Source organism: Mustela putorius, unplaced genomic scaffold (genome assembly GCF_011764305.1).
Source record: "Mustela putorius furo isolate JIRA1106 unplaced genomic scaffold, ASM1176430v1.1 tig00003909_pilon_pilon_pilon, whole genome shotgun sequence".
Classification (NCBI taxonomy): Eukaryota; Metazoa; Chordata; class Mammalia; order Carnivora; family Mustelidae; genus Mustela; species Mustela putorius.
This window is the reverse complement of record NW_025422057.1, coordinates 14,961,444-14,984,216: the sequence shown is the minus strand read 5'-3', so window position 1 is coordinate 14,984,216 and position 22,773 is coordinate 14,961,444. Positions and strand designations below refer to the sequence as shown.

The following is a 22,773-nucleotide window of genomic DNA, read 5'->3' as shown; positions in this document are numbered from 1 at the left end:
ATGAATAATTCTTCACTCTTGTATAACATATGAAGCTACTCATGATATATAACCCTCACATCTTTCACCTTGGTTTCAACATTATACATGAACAAATTAAAAATTTTTTACATGGATTTCTTTTTGTCAATTATTAATGAATTACCTCTGTAGAATGATGTTTATCACAGAGTCATTTTTAAATTGCTAAAGGTAAAAATTACCACAATAGTAAAGGAAAAAATAAATTCATTAGAATATGTGATGAAGTATTATTTATATATTAATGCTCATGTGTTCAAAGAATTTTGATTTTTTGAAATTAGGGTACCAAAATGTCTGCCTGTCTATTTTTCTATCTACAAAATTTTAACTGGAATCAAATGCACCAAAATGTTGCCTGTATTTTTCTCTAGTTCTAAGATTATGGTTGACTTTTTCATTTCTTTTCACATTTGTGTACTTTCCAGAATATGTATTCTGTTTGTAGAACTTTTGTAATGACAAGAGAAGTAATAAGTACAATTTTTAAAGAATTAGAATTTCTTCCATAACTGTATTTTGCTTCTTGTTGCTTGATAACAAAGATACATATATTGGTAGTCTTGAATGGGCCACTGATAATTAATAATAATTATTTTTAATACTCATAAACAATATGTTTCCACTTAACTTTTCTTTATCAATTTGTGAAAATGCATACACCAGGATTGTATTTCTTTTTCCCCCACAGACAGCCTTTTGATTGACTATCAGTTTACCTTCAGCTTATTACAGGAAGATGATCGCCACCATACTGCCATAAACTTCATAGCAAACCCAGAACAGGTGAGAAGATAATTTAACTTTTATTATATAATTATATTAATATTGTGGGATACATATTTTTTGTTATTTTTCTATTGTAATTTTAACCTCTTCTCAGAATTACTTCATTGCAGGGCTTTTGAAGAAAGACTAATCATGTTAATTTTTTTTTTTTTTGTAAAATTTATGTATCTTTGTGATTAAGGGAGTTTGTGTGTTTGATATTTCATTTATTCTTCTCGTCTGCCAACAGCCCTACAACTTAAATTGTATGTTTTAGTTATTTTTTCAGTCTCATCACAGTGTTTGTGTTTATAATTATGCTCTTAAACTGGGGGTAACCTTATCTGAAAACAAAAGCCGTAAATTCAAAACGTGCTATATTAGATATGTTATTTTTCTTATACATTTTTGCACAGTAGTAGATTTTCCACTGTCTTTTCTTAAATCCACTGGTTTATCTAAGTTAGATGCCTCCTGGATTCTTTTTTAATCATTTTTATTGAGATATAGTTAGCATATTATATTATATAAGTTTAAAGTATATATAACAGGTTGCTTTGATACATTTATATGTATTGCAATATTTACCATGGTAGCATCAGCTAACACCACTATTATATCATATAATTATCATTTCTTTTTTGTGGTGGGAATAATTAAAAGCTAGTCTCTTAGCGACATTGAAGTATATAATTCAGAATTATTACCTATGTTAACTATGCTGTGCATTTGATCTCTGGGACTTATTTATTTACTGTTTGCAAGGTTTTTTTCCTTAAACAGCATGTTCCCAATCCTGCCCAACCCTCAACCCGAAGGGCTTTTATGAGTTTGGCTTTTCTAGATTCTACATATAAATGATATCATTACAAGTATTTGTCTTTTTTTGACTTAGCTCATTTAGCATTATGGAATACTTGTTTCTTTGAACAATTTACTGCATCAGTGATATAATTATAAAAGTTTGTGAAGTTTAAATGTATGAAAGATTAATTGTAAGTCATCACAGAAAAGGGCTCAAAGTTTGGAGTAACATACATCTATTTCTATCCATCTGAGATTGTATAAAGTTAAATGAAACAAGATGGGATTGGGAGGGAGACAAACCATAAGTGACTCTTAATCTCACAAAACAAACTGAGGGTTGCCGGGGGGAGGGGGTTTGGGAAAAGGGGGTGGGATTATGGACATTGGGGAGGGTATGTGCTTTGGTGAGTGCTGTGAAGTGTGTAAACCTGGTGATTCACAGACCTGTACCCCTGGGGATAAAAATATATGTTTATAAAAAATAAAAAATTATATTAAAAAAAATTTAAAAAAAACTGTATGATTGATACTTCTATTCCCTTGACTTTTTTTTTTTTTTTATAAACATATATTTTTATCCCCAGGGGTACAGGTCTGTGAATCACCAGGTTTACATACTTCACAGCACTCACCAAAACACATACCCTCCCCAATGTCCATAATACCACCCCCTTCTCCCAAACCCCCTCCCCCCAGCAACCCTCAGTTTGTTTTGTGAGATTAAGAGTCGCTTATGGTTTGTCTCCCTCCCAATCCCATCTTCTTTCATTTATTCTTCTCGTACCCACTTAAGCCCCCATGTTGCATCACCACTTCCTCATATCAGGGAGATCATATGATAGTTGTCTTTCTCCGCTTGACTTATTTCACTAAGCATGATATGCTCTAATTCCATCCATGTTGTCGCAAATGGCAAGATTTCATTTCTTTTGATGGCTGCATAGTATTCCATTGTGTATATATACCACATCTTCTTGATCCATTCATCTGTTGATGGACATCTAGGTTCTTTCCATAGTTTGGCTATTGTGGACAATCATACAGTTTATTTGGGTAGAATTTTAGTTCTTTTGAAACTGAAAATAACTCTTTAAAAATGAAGATGTTACAAAATGAAGATGGTAATGAAATATTTGAATTATTCTTTTTTGTTTACTGTGTTTAGAACTGTTAACATGAGATCTAGTCTCCTAAAAAGTTTTTAAGAGTACAGTACAGTATTGTGAACCATAGACACTGTATTATACAGACTAGACCTGATTCTTGCATAGCTGAAATTTTATATCTATCTATCTATATCTATATCTATCTATCTATCTATATATATATATATATATATACAGTGAAATAGGTGAATAGGTAAAGACTGGTAATTGCCAGAGGTGGGGGTGCAAGTGGGATAAAGACTTCCACCCCACCCCCATCTCTGGCAATTACCAGTCTTTTCTCTTTATCTATGAGATCTGGGTTTGGTTTGGTTTAAATTATACATGTAAGTGAGATCATACAATATTTTTCTTTTTCTGTCTGGCATATTTCACTTGGTCTAGTGCCCTCACGTTCTCTTCATGTTGTTGCAAATAGCAATATTTTCTTCTTTTTTTATGGCAGAAAATTATTCTATTGTATATGCATACCACAATTTCTTTGTGTTTTCATGCAGTGATGGACACTTACATTGCTTCCATATCTTGGGTGTTGTATATTGCAATGAACATGGAGCACATATATCTCTTTGAGGCAGTATTTTCATTTTCATTGGGCAAACATCCAAAAGTAGAATTGCTGGATCATACAGTAGTTTTATCTTTAAATTTTTCATAAATTTCCATATTTTTTCCATAGCATCTGCACTAATTTACATTTTCACCAATAGTACATAAGGGTCTCCTTTTTTTCACATCCTCACCAACACTTGTTATTTCTTGTTGTTTTGTTTTGTTTTTTGGGGGGGGTTGTTTGTTTGGTTTGTTTGTTTGTTTTGGTAATAACCATTCTAACCTGTGTGAGCGGATATCTCATTATGGTTTTGATTTGCATTTCCCTGATAAATAGTAATGTTGAGTACCTTTTCTTGGGCATCAGTGTGTTTTCATTAGAATAAGTCACAGGAATAAAAGATACAATAAGGGAACATAGTCAATGATCTTGTAATAGCATCATATGGTGACAGAAGGTAGCTGCACTTGTGGTGAACATAGCATATAGAGATGTTGAATCAGTATGCTATACACCTGAAACTAACCTAACATTGTTTGTCAAACTGGACTCAAAACAAGTTTTTAAAAGCCTATTCAGATCCTTTGTCCACTTTATATTTTTATTTTTTAATGTTTTTCAAGTTTTAATTTAAATCCTGATTGGTTAACATACAGTGTAATGTTAGTTTCAGGTGTTGATTTTAGGGTTCATCACTTACATACAACACCTAGTGCTTATCATAAGTTCCCTCCTAATACCCATCACCTATTTACTCCATCCCTCAGCCCACTTCCCCTGTAATAAACCTGTTCTCGGTAGTTAAGAGTCTGTTTTCTGGTTTGCCTCTCTCTTCCTGCTCCCTCCCCACCCCTTGTTCATCTGTTTTGTTTCTTGAATTCCACATGTGAGTGAAATCATATAGTATATTTCTTTCTCTGTCTTATTTTGCTTATACAATGATATCTAGCTCTATCTACATCATTGCAAATGGCAAGGTTTCATTCTTTTTTATTACTGAGTAATAATTCCATTGTATATATTTGTACCACAGCTGTTTTCTCCATTCATCAGTCACTGGACATTTGGGCTCTTTCCATTATTTGGCTGGCTATTGTTGATAATGCTGCTATAAACATTGGGGCTCATGTTCCCCTTTGAATCAGATTTTTGTATCCTTTGGGTAAATACCTGGTAGTGCAATTTCTGGGTCATAGGGTAGCTCTATTTTTAACTTTTTGAGAAGTATCCACACTATTTTTCAGAGTGGTTGGACCAGTTTGTATTACCACCAACAGTGTAAGAGGGTTCCCCTTTCTCCCCATTCTCGCCAATACCTGTTGTTTCCTGTATTGCTAATTTTAGCTGACAGGTGTGAGGTGATATCTCATTGTAGTTTTGATTTGTCTTTCACTGATGATGAGTGATATTGAGCATCTTTTGATGCATCTGTTAGCCATCTGTATGTCTTTTTTGGAGAAATGTCTATTCATGTCTTCTGCTCATTTCTTAACTGGATTATTTGGTTTTGGGGTGTTGAGTTTGATAAGTTCTTTATGGATTTTGGATACTAACCCTTTATCAGAGATGTCATTTGCACATATCTTCTCCCATGCAGTAGGTTGCCTTTTAGTTTTGTTGATTGTTCCCTTTGCTGTGCGGAAGCTTTTTATCTTGATGAAGTCCTGGTAGTTTCTTTTTGCTTTTGTTTTCCTTCCCTCCAGAGAGATAACTAGTAAGAAGTTGCTGTGGCTGATGTCAAGGAGTCTACTGCTTGTGCTCTCTTTTAGGATTCTGATGGATTTCTGTCTCATATTTAGGTCTTTCATCCATTATGAATTTATTTTTGTGTGTGGTGTGAGAAAGTGGTCCAATTACATTCTTCTGCATGTTGCTGTCCAGTTTCCCCAACATGTTTTGTTGAAGAGATCATCTTTTTTCCATGGATATTCTTTACTGCTTTGTTGAATATTAGTTGACCATAGTGTTGTGGGTTCATTTCTGGGTTTTCTATTCTGTGTGTCTGTTTTTGTGCCAGTACCATGCTGTCTTGATCACTACAGCTTATTGGTATAGCTTGATGTCCAGAAGTGTGATGCTTCCAGGTTTCCTCCCCTCCTCCCCAAGATTGCTTTGGCTATTTGAAGGTCTTTTGTAGTTCTGTACTAATTTTAGGATTGTTTGTTGTAACTCTGTGCAAAATGCTGTTTGTATTTTGATAGGGATTGCATTAAATGTGCAGATTGCTTTGGGTATTTTAAAAATATTTGTTTATAAACAATGAGCATGGGAAGTTTTTCCATTTCTTTGTGTCATCTTCAATTTCTTTCATAAATGTTCTGTTTTCAGAGTACAGATCTTTTACCTCTTTGGTAGGTTTATTCCTAGGTATCCTATGGTGTTTTGTGGTGTAATAGTGGGATTGATTCCTTGATTTCTCTTACTGCTTTTCATTATTAGTGGATAGAAATAAAACAGATTTCTGTATGCATTTTATATTTTGCAACTTTACTGAATTCATGTATCAGTTTTAGCAATTTTTTGGTGGACTCTTTTCAGTTTTTCTATATATAGTATCATGTCATCTATAAGTAGTAAAAGTTTTATTTCTTCCTTGCTGATTTGGCTACCTTTTATTTCTTTGTTTTATTGGTGGCCTAAGACTTTCAATACTAATTTAAATAACAGTGGTGAGAGTGGACATCTCTCTTGTTCCTAACTATAGAGGAAAAATTGCCAGTTTTTCTCCATTGAGGATGATATTAACTATAGGTTTTTCATATGTAGCCTTTGTTATGTTGAGGTATGTTCCCTTTAAACCTACTTTGTTGAGGGCTTTTATCATGAACGAATGTTTCATTTTGTTAAATGCTTTTTCTGCATCTATTGAAATGATCCTATGGTTTTTATCCTTTGTTTAATTAATATGATGAATCATATTGATTGATTTGTGAATATTGAGCCACACTTGTAGCCCAGAAATAAATCCCACTGATCATGGTGAATAATTTTTTTAATGTATTATTAGATTTGGTTTACTAGCATTTTATTGAAAATTTTTGCAACTATTTTCATTAGAAATATTCACCCTGTAGCCTTCTTTTTTTGTGGAATCTTTATCTGGTTTCAGTGTCTGGGTTGGTGGCCTCATAGAATGAATTTGGAAGTTTTCCTTCCTTTTCTGTTATTTAGAATAGTTCAAGAAGAATGGGTATTAACTCTTTTTTACCTGTTTGGTAGAATTTATCTGTGAACCTCTCTGGTCTGGATTTTTGTTTGTTGAAAGTTATTTGATTACTGATTTGATTACTTTGCTGGTTATCAGTCTTTTCATATTTTATGTTTCTTCCTGTTTCAGTTTTGATTATTATTATGTTTCTAGGAATTTATCCTTCTAGGTTTTCCCATTTGTTGGCATATATTTTATCATAGTACTCACTTATAATTGTATTTCTGTGGTGTTGGTTGTTCTCTCCTCTTTAATTTTTTATTTTATTTATATGCCCTTTTTCTTTTTGATAAGTCTCACTGGGGTTTTTCAATTTTGTTAAATTTTTTTTAATGAACTAGCTTCTAGTTTCATAGATAATTCTATCGGGTTTTCGTTTCTATATTATTTATTTCTGCTCTCATTTTTAAATTTCCCTTCTTTCATATATTTTCTTAAGGTTGGCTTCTAGTTTTATAGATTTATGGTCAGGAAAGATACGTGGTATGATTTCAGTTTTTTGTATATGTTGAGGCCTGTTTTGTGGCTCAATATATGTTCTATTGTGGCGAATGTTCCTTGTGCACTTGAAAAGAATGTGTATTCTGCTGTTTTAGGATGGAATATTCTGAATATATGTTATTGCATGTGGTCAAATAGGTCTTTCAAAGCCATTTTTCCCTTGTCTTTCTATTTAGAAAATCTGTCCTTTGACTTCAGCGGAGTATTTAAGTTCCCCACTATTATTGCATTACTATCTATTATTTCCTTTATAGTTGTTATTGTTTTATATATTTGAGTGTCACGTGTTGGGTACAAAAATGTTTGCAATTGTTATGGTCTTGTTGGATTTTCCTCTTTATGATTTTGTAGTGCCCTTCTTTGTCTCTTATTACAGTCTTTGTTTTAATATCTAGTTTGTCTGATATAAATATTGCTACTCCAGCTTTCCTTTGACATTCATTTGCATGATAAATGTTTTTCCATCTCCTCACTTTCACCATTGTATATTACAGACTTCTTGTCCCAGGCTGCTTTCAGGATTTCAGGACTTTCTCTTTGGCACTAAGATTTGTAAATTTTACTATTAGATAATGGGGTGTGGACCTATTCTTATTGATTTTAAGGGGGGTTCTTTGCACCTCCTGAATTTTGATGCTTGTTCCCTTTGCTATATTAGGGAAGTTCTCTATAATAATTCTCTCCAATATACCTTTGTTAAGATAAGCCGGTTAAAAAATATTAAAAGAGGAAAGGATAAAAGTTAAAAAATAAATTGGGGCACCTGGGTAGCTCAATGGGTTAAAGCCTCTGCCTTCAGCTCAGGTTATGATCCCAGGGTCCTGGGATTGAGCCCCACATTGGACTCTCTGCTCAGCGGGGAGCCTGCTTCCCTTCCTCTCTCCCTGCCTGCCTCTCTGCCTAATTGTGATCTCTGTTTGTCAAATAAATAAATAAATAAATAAATCTTAAAAAAAAAAGTTAAAAAAGATTTAGCCAAAGAAAAAAAATTTAATTAAAAAAATTAATCAACTCTGCAAGACTAAAGAGTCATGTGGAGAAAGCTATGAATTCTATGCTTTGCTTTCTCCTTCTCTGGAATTCCGCTATTCTCCTTTGTAAGTGAACTTGGTCTTGGCTGGATTTCTTGTTGATCTTCTGGGTTAGGGGTCTGTTGTAGTGATTCTCCAATTTTAGTATATGTGCTGCCGAAGCGAGCACTGTTGTAGTGATTCTCAAGTGTCTTTGCCCTAGGTACGATTGCACCGACCTTACCAGGGGCTATGCTAAGTAATCCACTCTGGTTTGCTTTTGGGAGCTTTTGTTCCCTGAACACTTTCCGTAGAGTTCCAGAGGGCAGGAATGGAAATGGCAGCCTCCCAATCTCCAGCCCGGAGGAGCCAAGTGCTCGGGGCCCAATTCCTCAGTGTGCCCTTGGAGAAAAGTGCTCATTTACTCCAGTCTCCCTGGCCTCTGGTTGCACTCTGAGCTCACCCAGCCTGTGACCAAGCATCTCTGTCTCTGGCACACAGCTTCGCCTGGAGTCTCTGAACCTCGCAGATCCCTGAGCTCTTCTGGGGGGGTCTCCTCGGATCTTGTGGGGTCCCCACTCACAGAGCAGTGACCTGTGCCACGGATTACAGTTCAAGGTAACCCTGAGTTGAGAGCTCACTCCTCGGCTCTGTCTCTGTAGCCGGCTTCCCAGCTCTAATACCTGTGAGCTCTGTGATACTCAGACACCCCTGATCCTTCTGTGACCCTGCAGGACCTGAGGCCTTGCTGTCCCTGAGTGGGCTTTACCCCGGTTTACCTATGGAGTGATGTCCCTCAGTGGAGCAGACTTTTTAAAAGTTCTGATTTTGTGCTCCATTGCTCTGCCACTTGCCAGCCCCTCCCCCTGCAGTCTACCTTCCTGTCACTTTGGATTTACTTTTCTCCTCCGGTCCTGCCTTTCAGAAAGTGATCGATTTTCTGTTTTTAGAATTGTTGCTCTTCTTCTCTTCGATCTCCTGTTGGATTGTAGGTGTTCGGAATGGTTTGATAAGCTATCTAGCTGATCTCCTGCTACCTGATGTCATCTCAGCCTGCTACTTCTCTACCATCTTGACTCCTCCCCCATTCCCTCACTTTCAGTCTACAAGTGTCTTTAGGTCTAAAATGGGTCCCTTGTTGGCAGCATATGGCATATTGGTCTTTTTTTTTTTTTTTGAAGATTTTATTTATTTATTTCACAGACAGAGATCACAAATAGGCAGAGAGGCAAGCAGAGAGAGAGAAGGAAGCAGGCTCCCCATGGAGCAGAGAGCCCGATGCGGGGCTCGATCCCAGGACCCTGGGATCATGACCTGAGCTGAAGGCAGAGGCTTTAACCCACTGAGCCACCCAGGCACCCATATTGGTCTTATTTTTAATACATCTGGCATCCTCTGTCTTTTGACTGGCGTTTTTATCCATTTACATTTAAAGTACTTATTAACAGATATGTATTTATTGCTATTTTATTACTTGTTTTTTCTTGTTGCTAGGGATTTTCTCTGGTCCTTTCTTGTGTTTGTCACTTTCCGTCTTTCCTTTGCATTCGAAGAGGCCCCTTTACTATATCTTGCAGGGTTGAGTTAGTGTTTACAAACTCTTTTGGTTTTTGTTTGTCTTGGTAACTCTTTATTTCTCCTTCTATTCTGAATGATAACCTTGCTGGGTAGAATATTTTTGGCTGCAGATTTTTCCCATTCAGCACTTCTAATATAGCACGCCACTCCTTTTGGCTTGCCAAGTTTCTGTTGAGAAATCTCTAGCTAGCCTTCTGGGTTTTCCCTTGTAAGTTAAGGACGTCTTTTGTCTTTCTGCTTTTATGATTTTTTTTTTAAATTTTATTTCTTTATTTTAGAGAGATAGAGAAAATATGAGTTGGGGAGGTGCAGAAGGAGAGGGAGATGTAGACTCCCTCCTGAGCAGGGAGCCCATCTCAGGGCCAAATCCTAGGACACTGAGATCATTATCTGAGCCTAGGTCAGGCACTTAATCCAACTGAGCCACCCAGGTGCCCCACTTTTATGATTTTTTATTTAACACTATATTTTGTTACTTACAATCTTGGTGCTGGCCTGCTTTTGTTGGTTTTGGTGGGAGTTCTCTGCCTCCTGGCTCTGGATGTCTGTTTCCTTCCTCATACTAGGGAAGTATTCAGCTATTATTTCTTCAAACCAATTTTCTGCCCCCCTTTTTCTCTTCTTTTGGGACTCGTATAACATTCATATGTAATGTTATTACATTTGATGATGTCACTGATGTCTTCTATTCTTTCCCAAGTCCAGTGAGTGTCCTTATGGTTATTGCTTTAAATTCTCCATTTGGCATGTTACTTATATCGGTTTTGCTTTGATCTCTGGCCATGACCTTTTCTTGTTCTTTCTTTTGGAATGAATTCTTATATCTTGGCATTTTATCTTAGTCTTTGACATCTTCTGTGTGTTAAAAAAAGGCAGTTATGTCTCCTCCTTTCCTTAAAGTAATGGCCTTATGAAGAAGAGGTCATGTAGAGTGCATGGCCTGAGCTTTCTGTAGTATTTCTGGTATGTGTGACCGAGGCAATCCCACCAGCGTGCATGGGTTTGGGCTTGATATAATAAGCAAGTTAGGCAGCCATTGATGGATGCTTCACCCTGTATGTGGCTCTGTGTTTATGCTGAGGGGCAGGGGAGTGAAATGTCCAGATTATTTTTTCTTGCATATGCATATCTATAAATGCTACCTCTCAGGGATGTGATTCCAGGAGAGAGAATAAGCTACTCCTGTGTTCCCCAGATGTTTTTCAGATTGCTGTTACCACACTGTCTGCCCTGTGATATTTGCCAGCTTTCTCTCCAGGAGGAGCACAGTGACCTTCAGGCCCTTTACCAGTCAAGCTACTGACTTTTAAAAGTCCAGACTTTAAGACCTGCTGGTTGCAAGACTCATGAAATTCAGCCCCTCTCATTTTCCAAGACAGTGACTTTGCGGAAATGTTCTTTTGTGTTTCCCTGTGTGCTCCGCTCTTTCTCTTGCCCTTCTCCATGATAACAGCTTCCTCCCTTCCACAGCACGCACAATCCATTTCTCCCCTAAACCATATCTCCATACTTCCTACCTTCTTTGATGTGGCCTCTTCTCTCCTTTTAGTTCTGGAGTTTTGTTCTGTCAGTCTTCAGGTCAATTTCTGGGGTATTTAGTTATCTAGTGTTATCTATTTAGTTATCTAGTGTTCATGGGAAGAGATGAGCCTAGGGTCCTCCTACTCTGACACTGTATTCCTACCCAGTCTTTTTCTTTCTCACTTTTTTTCTAACTTTTTCTAAATTTATAAATCATTCAGTAAAAGTCTAACTGAAGAGTATTTTTCTCTATCTGTCCTACTCCCCTTAAGTTTCCACTATGACTCTTTTTCAACCCGTGTCTTTATTCTTTTAATTTAATTTAATTTTTTATTTTTATTTTCTTTTTCTTTTTTATTTTCTTTTTCTTTTTTATTTTATTATGTGTATTTATTTTTTACTTTTTAAAATTTAAATTCAATTAATTAATATATAATATATTATTAGTTTCAGATGGTAAAGTTCAGTGATTCATCAATCTTATATAATACCCAGTGCTCATTACATTACATGCTCTTCTTTTGTTTTTTTTTTTTCAAAATTTATTTATTTATTTAACAGAGAGAGATAGAGAGAGAGAGATCACAAGTAAATGGAGAGGCAGGCAGAGAGAGAGAGAGGGAAGCAGGCTCCCTGCTGAGCAGAGAGCCTGATGTGGGACTCTATCCCAGGACCCTGGGACCATGACCTGAGCCGAAGGCAGTGGCTTAACCCACTGAGCCACTCAGGCGCCCCATTACATGCTCTTCTTAATGCCCATCACCCAGTTACTCTATCCTACACCCCCACCCCTCCAGCACCCTCAGTTTTTTCCCCATGATTAAGAATTTCTTGGTTTGTCTCCCTGTCTGCTTTTATCTTGTTTTATTCTCCCCCATGATCCTGTTTTGTTTCTTAAATTCCATAGATGAGTGAGATAATATAATTATCTTTCTCTGATTGACTTATTTCACTTAGCATAAGAGCTTCTAGTTCCATCTTCATTGTTGCAAATGGCAAGGGTTTTTTTTTTTTTTTTTGGCTAAGAAGTATTCCATTGTGTGTGTGTGTGTGTGTGTGTATACATACATACATACTTATGTATGTATATATATGCCATCTTCTTTATCTTTTCATCTTTTGATGGACATCTGGGATCTTTCCATCATTTGGCCATTGTGGACATTGCTGGAAAAACATTGGGGTACAAGTGTTCCTTTTGATCACAACATTTTTATTTTAGGGTAAATACCTAGGAGTACAATTGCTGGGTCTTAGGGTAGCTCTATTTTCAACTTTTTGAGGAACCTCCATACTGTTTTCCAGAGTGGCTGCACCAGTTTACATTCCCACCAACAGTTTAAGAGTATTTCCCTTTCTGCACATCCTTGCCAACAACTGTCGTTTACTGACTTGTTTATTTTAGCCATTCTGACTGGTGTGAGGTGGTATCTCATTGTGGTTTTGATTTGTCTTTTACTTATGCTGAGTGATGCTGAGCATTTTTTCATGTGTGTGTTGGCCATTTGTATGTCTTCTCTGGAGAAACATCTATTCATGTTTTCTGCCCATTTCTTGATTGGATTATTTGTTCTTTGGGTGTTGAGTTTGATAAATTCTTCATGGACTTTAGATACCAGCCCATTATCTGGTATGTCATTTGCAAATATTTTCTCCTATGCTATTGTTTATCTTTTGGATTTGTGGACTGTTTCCTTTGCTGTGCAAAAGGTTTGATCTTGATGAATTCCCAATAGTTCATTCTCATCGAGATATTAGCCAATAAGATCTAAGAGTACATTAAAAGTATTATTTACCATAATTGAGTGATATTTATTCCCAGGTTGCCAGGGTGATTTCAACAGCCTCATATTAATCAGTGTGATACTCTACATTAATAAAAGAAAGGCCAAGAACCATATGATCCTCTCAGTAGATGCAGAAACAGCATTTGACAATGTACAACATCCTTTCTTGATTAAAATTCTTTATAGTGTAGGGATAGAGAGAACATACCTCAATACCATAAAAGCCATATACAAAAGGCTTACAGTGAATATCATTCTCAATGGGGAAAAACTGAGAGCTTTTCCCCTAAGATCAGGAACACGGCAGGGATGTCGTGTTTTTCAACATAGTACTAGAAGTCCTAGCCTCAGCAATCAGACAACAAAAAGAAATTAAAGACATCTGAAAATTGACAAAGAAGTCAAACTCTCAATATTTGCAGATGATGTAACACTTTATGTGGAAAACCCAAATGACTCTACCACCAAATTGCTAGAACTAATACAGGAATTCAGCAAAGTGGCAGGATATAAAATCATTGCAGAAAAATCAGTTGCATTTCTACTAACAATGAGATAGAAGTCAGAAAAATTAAGGAATTGATCCCATTTACAATTGCACCCCAAACCATAAGATACCTAGGAATAAATCTAACTAAAGAGGCAAAGATCTGTACTCTGAAAACAATTGAACTCTCATGAAAGAAATTGAGGAAGGCACAAAGAAGTGAAAAACATCCATGCTCATGGATTGGAGGAATAAATATTGTTAAAATGTCTATGCTACCTAGAGAAATCTATACATTCAATGCAATCCCTATCAAAATACCATCAACTTTTTTCACATAGCTAGAAAAAAATAATCCTAAAATTTGTATGAAGCCAGAAAAGACCCCAAATAGCCATAGGAATTTTGAAAAAGAAAGCCAAAGCCGGTAGCATCACAATTTCAGACTTCAAGCTCTATTACAAAACTGTAATCATCAAGATAGTATGGTACTGCCACAAAAACAGACCCTTAAATCAATGGAATGGAATAGAGATTCCAGAAATGGGCCCTCAGTTCTATGGGCAACTAATCTTCACCAAAGCAGGGAAGAATATCCAATGGGAAAAAGACAGTCTCTTTGACAAATGGTTTTGGGAAAATTGGACAGCCACAAGCAGAAGAATGAAACTGGACCATTTTCTTACACCATACACAGAAATAGACTCAAAATGAATGAAAGACCTAAATGTGGGACAGGAATCCATCAAAATCCTAAAGGACAACACAGGCAGCAACCTCTGTAACCTCAGCCACAATAGCTTCTTGCTACACAGGTCTTCTACAGTTTCTTTAATTCACTTTGTGTTCTTTATATATGTCTGTGCCCCCACCCCCAACCCCAGAATCATGTGTTAAATCCTAATGCTCAATGTGAAGGTGTTTAGAGATGGGACATTTGCGGGGTAATTAGGTCATGAGGGTGGAACTCCTATTTTGTTGATTTTCTTGTTTTCTACTCTTTATTTATCTCTGTATTAGTTTTTAATATTTACTTTTCTTGTTAGCTTTAAACATAGTTTGTTGTCTTTTGAATTGAGGTGTAAAGTGAAGTTGTTTGAGAAATCTTTTTTTTAAGATTTTATTTATTTCAGACAGAGAGCAAGAGAGAGAGAATGACTGGGGGAGAGGAGGGTGTGGGAGTAGACATAGAGGAAAGATACTCCCCACTGAGAAGGGAGCTCAACATGGGGCTCTATCCCAGACCCTGGGATCATGACCTGAATGGAAGACAGATGTTTAACTGATTGAGCCACCCAGGAATCCCTGAAAGTGCTCTTCTTTTTTAATGTAAGCATTTGTTACTTTTAGTTTTCTCTTTGAACTAGTTTTGTTGCATACCATTAGTTTTGGTATATAATTTTTTCATTTTATTTTGTCTCAACATATTTTCTGATTTCCCTTTTGATTTCCTTTTTGATCTATTATTTCAGAAATATGTTATTAAAATTCTACATATTTTTAACTTTTAAAATTTTCTCCTGCTATTGATTCCTAGTTTCATTCTGTTGTAATCAGAAAAGATAACTGATATTTTTTCAGCCTTCTTAAATTTGTTCTTCTTAAATTTGTTAAGACTTGTTTTGTGACCTAATATGTGATATATTTTGGAGACTATCTCGCATGCATATGAACAGAATGTGGATTCTGATGCTGTTAACGTGGAATTTTGTTTCTGTGTCTGTTAAGCACTTGTGTTTTCTAGTGTTGTTCAAGTCCACTTTTTCCTTATTGATTTTCTCTTTGAATATTCTATCCATTGTTGAAAATTGGTTACTGAAGTCCCTTACTATTATTCCACTTTTTTATTCTTCCCTTCAGTAGTGCCAATGTTTGTTTCTATATTTAGATGCTCTCATAGTGTGTACATATACATTTATCATAGTTGTATCTTCTTGATTAATTTATCCATTTATAATTATATAATGTCCTTGTTTGTCTTTTGTTAAAGATTTTTTTTTTAAAGATTTTATTTATTTATTTGACAGAGAGAAATCACAAGTAGGCAGAGAGGCAGGCAGAGAGAGAGGAGGAAGCAGGCTCCCTGCTGAGCAGAGAGCCCGATGTGGGACTCGATCCCAGGACCCTGAGATCATGACCTGAGCCGAAGGCAGCGGCTTAACCACTGAGCCACCCAGGCTCCCCTAAAGATTTTGACTTAAAGTCTGTTTTTGTCTCATATAAGTATACTACTTCTTTCTTCTTTTGTTTCTTATTTTCACGGAATATCTTTTCCAATCCCTTCGCATTTCGTTGATAAGTGTCCTTAAAGCTGAAATGAGTCTCTTTTAGATAGCATATTGTTGTTTTTGTTTTGTTTTGTTTTGTTTGGAAATTCAGTTGTCCACTCTATGTCTTTTGATTGGGGGGGGTGTTAATGGATTTATGTTTAAAGTAATTATTGATAGGATAGGACTTACTATTGCCATTTTGTTCATTGTTATCTGTCTTATACATTTTTTGTTCTTCTTTTTTCCTTTGCTGTCTTTTATGGTGCTTTGATTTTTTTGTAATGATACGCTTTGATTTCTTGCTCTTTTTCTTTTATCTTTTATATATATTTTCTTTGTAGTTATCATGAGATTTATTTACAATACATTGTAGTTATAGCAGTATTTTTTAAGCTTTAAAACATAATTTCAATCGCATACCAAAAGTCTATACTTTTACGTTTGTCTCCCATCTCACTCTGTCATTGATGTTATTTTTGTTTTTTATTTTATTGTAAAGCAGATCTAGTGGTGATAAGCTTCCTCAGCTTCTCTTTGTCTGGGAAAGTCTATCTCTCAACTTTTCTTTCTTTCTTTTTTTTTTTTAATATTTTATTTATTCATTTAACAGACAGAGATCAGAAGTAGGCAGAGAGGCAGGCAGAGAGAGAGAGAGAGAGGAAGGGAAGCAGGCTCCCCACTGAGCAGAGAGCCCTATGCGGGGCTGGATCCCAGGACCCTGAGATCATGACCTGAGTCAAAGTCAGAGGCTTTAACCCACTGAGCCACCCAGGCGCCCCTATCTCTCAACTTTTCTAAGAACAGTTTTACCAGGAATTCTATTCCTGGTTGGTATATTTTTCCTTTGAAAACTTTTAATTTGTTATCTCAATCTTTTATGGTGTGCAAAATTTCTGCTGAGAAATCCACTCATAACCTTATGGGGCTCACTTGTATGTGATCAGTTACTTGGTTATTGGTTTTTTCAAATTTTGTCTTTGACTTTTAACAATTTGATTTGATTTCTTTGGTTTCATCTTCCTTCTCTTTTCTTCAGGTTCATGAATCTAGATGCCTATACTTCTTGGATTTTAGGCCATTATATTCTTAAATAAGATTTTTGTCCCTTTCTTTCTCTTCTTTTTCTTGGACTTTCATAATTTATATATTGGTTTTTATTGAAGTATTACATAAGTCCACTAGGCTTTCTTCACTTCTTTTCTTTTTGCTTCTCTTACTATGTAACTTCAGATAATTTGCCTTTGAGTTCACTGATTTTTTCTTCTGCTCAGTCAAGTTTGTTGTTGAGCCTCTATATTGATTTTTCTTTTTTTAACTTAAGTTACTGTATACTTTTGTGGTTATTTTTTTAGTTCTATCTCTGTTGAGATATTGACATTTTGTTCATATATTGTTTTCTTGATTTCATTTGATTATCTTTCTGTGGTCTCTTATTACTCCTTTACTTCTTTAATATAATTATTTTGAGTTACTTGCCAGGCAATTCTAGAGCTCCATTTATTTAGGGTTACTTACTTGAGAATTATTTTGTTGCTATGGTTGTGTCATATTTCTCTAGTCCTTCATTTCCCTTGTAGCTTTGCATTGGTGTCTGTGCATTTGAAGAAACAATTGCTTCTCCTAGTCTTTATAGACCAACTTTAAAGGGAAAAACCTTCATCATTCACTTAGATAGAGATACTGGGAGCATCTGAAAACTTTTCTATGAATGATCATGTTCAACTCTTCCTTCCTCCTAGGGGATAAGTCTCAGTTTGCATGTCTTCTTTCAATTTCAGAGAGCCATTCTGGCTATAGTGAGCTGTCTACCTTTTCCCGTTGGAAAGTGCACAGAAAATTCAGGGTGTTGAATGCACACCCCATTCATTCTCCCTTCTGAAGGAGAAGACTCAGGGTTATGTACCTTCTCCAGTGTTGCAGAGCCATGACAGCAGCAGTAAGCCACCCACTTATATTCTTTATTTTTAGCTGCTGTCAGGAGGCTGAACTATACTTGTTCTCTTAGTGCTCTGGTTGAGGTAAAATGGAAACAGACCTTTTGTGCAGTGCCATGAAAGGCCAGGGATGTTGGATATATGCTACACTCTCCCTTTTCTCTGAGGGAGAAGTCATAAGCTGAGATGATCTCTCTAATGCTGAGTGCTGTCCTGGGGCATGGGCTGAAATGGGTAAAGTGAAATTGTTCTTATCCATTATAATGTGACTGTGGTTAGTTTTGTATTAATCTTTGGTACTGCAACTTTTATAAAGGTATTTTGGTTCATATAACATTGTTAAATCAGTGTTTTTATGAAGGGTAAGTGTTGGTACTTACTACTTCACCATCTTGCTGATGTCACTCTCTATTGCTGTGTTTTTTATTAAATATTAATTTATCTTTTAATCCATATCATATTTTTAAAATTAAACTAAATTTATTTATTTATTTTTTGAGAGAAACCGTGAGAGAGGGAACATAAGCAGGAGGGAGTGGGAGAGAGAGAAACAGGCGTCCTGCTGAGCAGAGTCTGATGCGGGTCTCCATCCCAGGATCCTGGGATCAAGGCATTTAATGACTGAGCCTCCCAGGTGCCCCTCCATTATCATATATTTTAATAGTTTATCAAATACATGAAACTTCAGAATATATCCTGCCATTTGCTAGCTTCTTTCCTCTAAAGTATTTTCTTTGATTTGCCAATAAATAACATAATTTCTTAAATTTCTTTTACAGTAAAATAGGATCCCTTTTCTCAAAACGTAGAACAGTTCATTTTATGTTACTTTTTATTCCTTAGAGTTTAAGGAAATGTTTATATTCTTGGGAATATATCAGAAACTACATTCTTCAGTGTGATAAGAAAGCTTTATAACCACCACTGACTTCTTTTTTATTGTAAATATACATAAAACTTATCATTTTAACCATTTTTAGATGGACAATTCAGTGGCATTATTACATTCACAGTGTTTTACAGTCATCACCACTATCCATCACCAAAATTTTTTTTTATCATTTCAAACAGAATTTCTAAATCCATTAAGCAATAATTCCTCATTTCTTCTCCCTGTAACCCTGTTATTTTACTTTCTGTCTTTATGAAGTAAAGTGAAGTAGGTACCTCATATCATACAATATTGTAACCATACAATATTTGTTCTTTTTTGTTTGGCTTACTTCATTTAGTCTAACATTTCCAAGACTTATCTATGTTATAGCATGTTATCAGAATTTCATTCTTTAACATTGGCCTCTTGAACGTTTAATACCAAGTAACTGGAGTGTAATTCTAAAACTTATGGACTTTGAAGACATAAGACATTAATATAATTTGGAATATCTGACTCAAAATATGGGTTTAGGGGTGTCTGGGTCACTAGGTGAGTTAAATGTCTGCCTTTGGCTCTGGTCATGATCTCAGGGTCCTGGGATGGAGCTCCCTGCTGAGCAGGGAGTCTGCTTCTCCCTCTCCTTCTGCCCCTCTCCCCACTTCTTCTCTCTTTCTCTCAAATAAATAATAAAATCTTTACAATAAATTTGGGTGTGAATAATATTTCTCCATAATATTATCCATAGTGTCACACACGTAGGTCCAGATTAGCTGTAATTCTAGTTTGCTTCTCTCCTGACCGTCCTTTCCTTTTTCAGCTTCCTGAAATTCTTGACTGCTTCCAAATGTCATAGCTTTCTGTTTTACTTTCTACTATCTTGTCCCAATTGAAACCAAGAGCCCAGACACATTTTCTTTGAAATGATAGGATGCTAAACTGTCATGAGAGGGGCCATTAAGAATGCTAATGACATCATTATATCTAATTATATAAATATAACATATCTAAAATGATATTCAACCTTGAACAGTTACTGAAATTAATACAGATTAGTGGTCAGGGCTTCCTACTTATCCTACATAAAAAAATAGTAATAAATAGGTACCTTAGTTATTTATGCATTTCTTACATTTTGACAATAGATTTAATTCTAATCCATTTTTACTCAAAGTTCTGGTTTATGTATTTCACATATATTTTTTCACTACAAAAATGTGTGTATAATAATACAGTATGCACCTAAGAAGAAATCTTTCAACTAAACAATAATATTACATTGCTATAAAATTACTTTGGACTAACCCAAATCTGTATCATTTAGCTATTATCTATAGGTCAACAAAGAAAATCAAAATACAAACAATGAATTTCAGCAGCCTCTGGTTTACATACAGAAGGCTGGATTATAGTAGGGAGGATAAATGGAAAATTTTAAATACCTTTGAATTTATCACCTATATGTTTTCATTAAAAAAGTATAACTGACATCTATACTTAGTTGAATAATGACAAAATGTACAAAGTCTGAAATAGTGCATGGGCATAATTAAAACATAAAATATTATTTAGTGTAATTTGATTTTTTAACCTGAATATTTTTTTTCTTGGTAGTCAAACAAAAATTTGGATATTTCAATTAATGCATCAAACAACTTTAATCTCAACATTACATGGTCAGTTGGTTCAACAGGTAAGAGGATTTTGTTGTCACATGTCTTTCACATCTGTTTATGGAAGGTGTTCTAACATGGCCTTTTATTCTTAATTCAAATAATAAAAATAAAAAAAAATATATGTCATTGTGCTGATTCAGGTAAAAATAATAAGTAGTATGATTAATAAAGTTTCATTCCTTTGTTAACTTTGTCCCTTATTCAATTAAAATTAGATGGGTAACAAATATTGTACACCACTTAAAATAGCAGTTTTATGAATTGCTATGATATTAATTAAGATAGATTACTTCTTGAATGGCTAGGGACTGAGATTGCAATTATTTGATTCACTATTGAAGCTATAAATTTAACTATTAACCTTAATACTGATACAAAACAATGATGTTCTGTGCATGTTGATTTCTATTACTTTCAAGCTTAGAAATATACTATTCCCTTTGTCAGCTTCAGTGCTGAGAGAAGGTTAAAAAAACCCCTATACTTAAGATGTCTTCCATAATAAGGTTTAAAAGTTGAAGTTTTTGGCTTTTAAAAAATGTAACCAAGTTGAAATATAAACTATGTTGGATTATAATAAAGTATGCTCACTTTTTTTTTTTGTATTTGCATCTTAGGAAATTCTATTACTTTTTATTTTCTATATGAAAGATATACTCTTACATCAAAGTGTTGGAGTCTTATTTAAAGAAAATATATGGATTCTCAGTTATTCATATTTGATTTCTGAAAATCAAGTCATTATGCTATTTTAATATGGAGAATAATGGAGATGTAGATTTCAAGAATGATAAAGTCTTTGCAATTCTAGAACCTACATTACATGTGTTAAAAATGAGAAGTTTGGGCAACTATATAGACATTTTGTTACTGTGGTACCAAAAGTATAGTAAAGTCTTGGTATTTTGAGCTTCACTAAGAATTCATGACGGAACACTGGGCTTGCTCAGTCGGTAGAACATGTATCTTCTGATCTTAGGGTTGTAAGTTCAAGTCTCATGTTGGGTGTAGAGATTACTTAAAAATGGAATCATTTTTAAAAAAGTAATTCATGAAAACTTGTGCTATTAGTTTGAAATTTACTTTGGCACAATAAATGGACTCTGGAAGATTTTTAAAATTTGTTAACAAAAATATATAAAACCTTTGTAAAAGTTTAGAACGGTCTTTTTTTTTTTTTTTTTTTTTTTTAATGAAAGAAGTTGTTGTAACTTTTAGATTCCCAGAACTAAATCTCAGAAATTTTTATTTTTGGGGTTAGGAGATGGGGTCAGGAAATCTGCCTTTTATAAAAGCATCCCACATAATTTTGGAATAGGTGATGAATTTAATTCAACTTCTCAGTATACTAATTCTAAATATTTTTACTTAGTTAAATAAGTAAGGTGGAAGTCTTGGTAAGATTGTTGGAAATGTTTTGTTCCATTTGGTTAATTTCAGTAAATACTTATTGAGTATGTAATATGTGTTTAACTAATTGAACATTTAGCTCATGTTTTAAATTGTAGCCTCCTTTCAATTTATTCAAAGCAATGATGGTTCAATTTGTAAGACAAATAAATTTATTTCTTTTCCCTTTTTTAATTGGACTGAGACATGTGAAATATGTCCTGATTGTTTTGAGAGGCTCTGTGGAGTAGTAAATGGAAGGAGTTCAGTATCTGGAGCTAATATATATCTGAGTTCCAAAGAGGAATTTACCATTCAGTAGCTATAAACTTAACTTTCTGAGGGTCAGGTTTCAATTTGAAAAATAGAGATGGAATACCTCTGGGATAAAACTGTTACTTGAAAAGAATGAAAATCTCCATATCACTGCCTAGTACATAGCACTTAATCAGTGGTATCGTTTTTAAAAATGATTTTTTATACTATTTCCATTACATTTATGATGAATCTTATTTTATTTCTCCTTTGTCACTCTAAATAGTGAACAAGTTTATTTTGATAATTATGTTTTTATATGTATAGTTTTAAAAATTAAGTAAATATAACATATATTTTTAAGTTCCTAAAGATCCTTTTTTCCTAATATGAGTTTTAAAATTTTGTTTTTATTATTTACATTTTAGCTGGAACAATATCCGGAGAGGAGACTCCTATAGTTTCCAAAACTAATATAAAGGAATACAGAGATAGCTTTTCCTATGAAAAATTTAACTTCAGAAGCAATCCTAACATTACATTCTATGTGTACGTCAGCAACTTTTCCTGGCCTATTAAAATACAGGTAAGTGTTAATAGTATTTAACATAATGCCCATTGAATATTTTGTTCACAAAAACAATGCTGTTATTGTTCAAAGTAATGATATCGGTAAGATTTCTGTGTTTTAAACAACATGAAGCGTATTGAGCTTTGATAAAAAAGGGTACTTAGAATGTCTGATGATGAATGTGTTTATTTATTTTTTGACTGTTTGAGATCTATTGGTTTAATATTAATTATAGTTTCTTTTCTGGTAACAATGGAGTGCCAGTGAGGCAATATTATTTCGCCTAGTTTATACTCTAACTGAAAGGGTAGGAAAACAGAATCCAAGTACAGAAAGTTTATCTACATGGTTTCGAAGTTTAAGACCCAGCACAGGTAGAAGATAGGTCAAGAGTAGA

The 22,773-nt window shown here is 34.7% G+C and overlaps 1 protein-coding gene across 1 annotated transcript in view; it reads left to right on the top strand.

Annotated features, from left to right (window-relative positions):
- Positions 1–22,773, top strand: part of ATRNL1 (attractin like 1) — an 815,348-nt gene that overhangs the window by 294,404 nt on the left and 498,171 nt on the right. Inside the window, exons 22-24 of the mRNA XM_013055772.2 lie at positions 713–807; positions 20,100–20,178; positions 22,234–22,391. Coding sequence (XP_012911226.2) covers positions 713–807; positions 20,100–20,178; positions 22,234–22,391 — 332 coding nt within the window. The remainder of the gene's footprint in view (positions 1–712; positions 808–20,099; positions 20,179–22,233; positions 22,392–22,773) is intronic.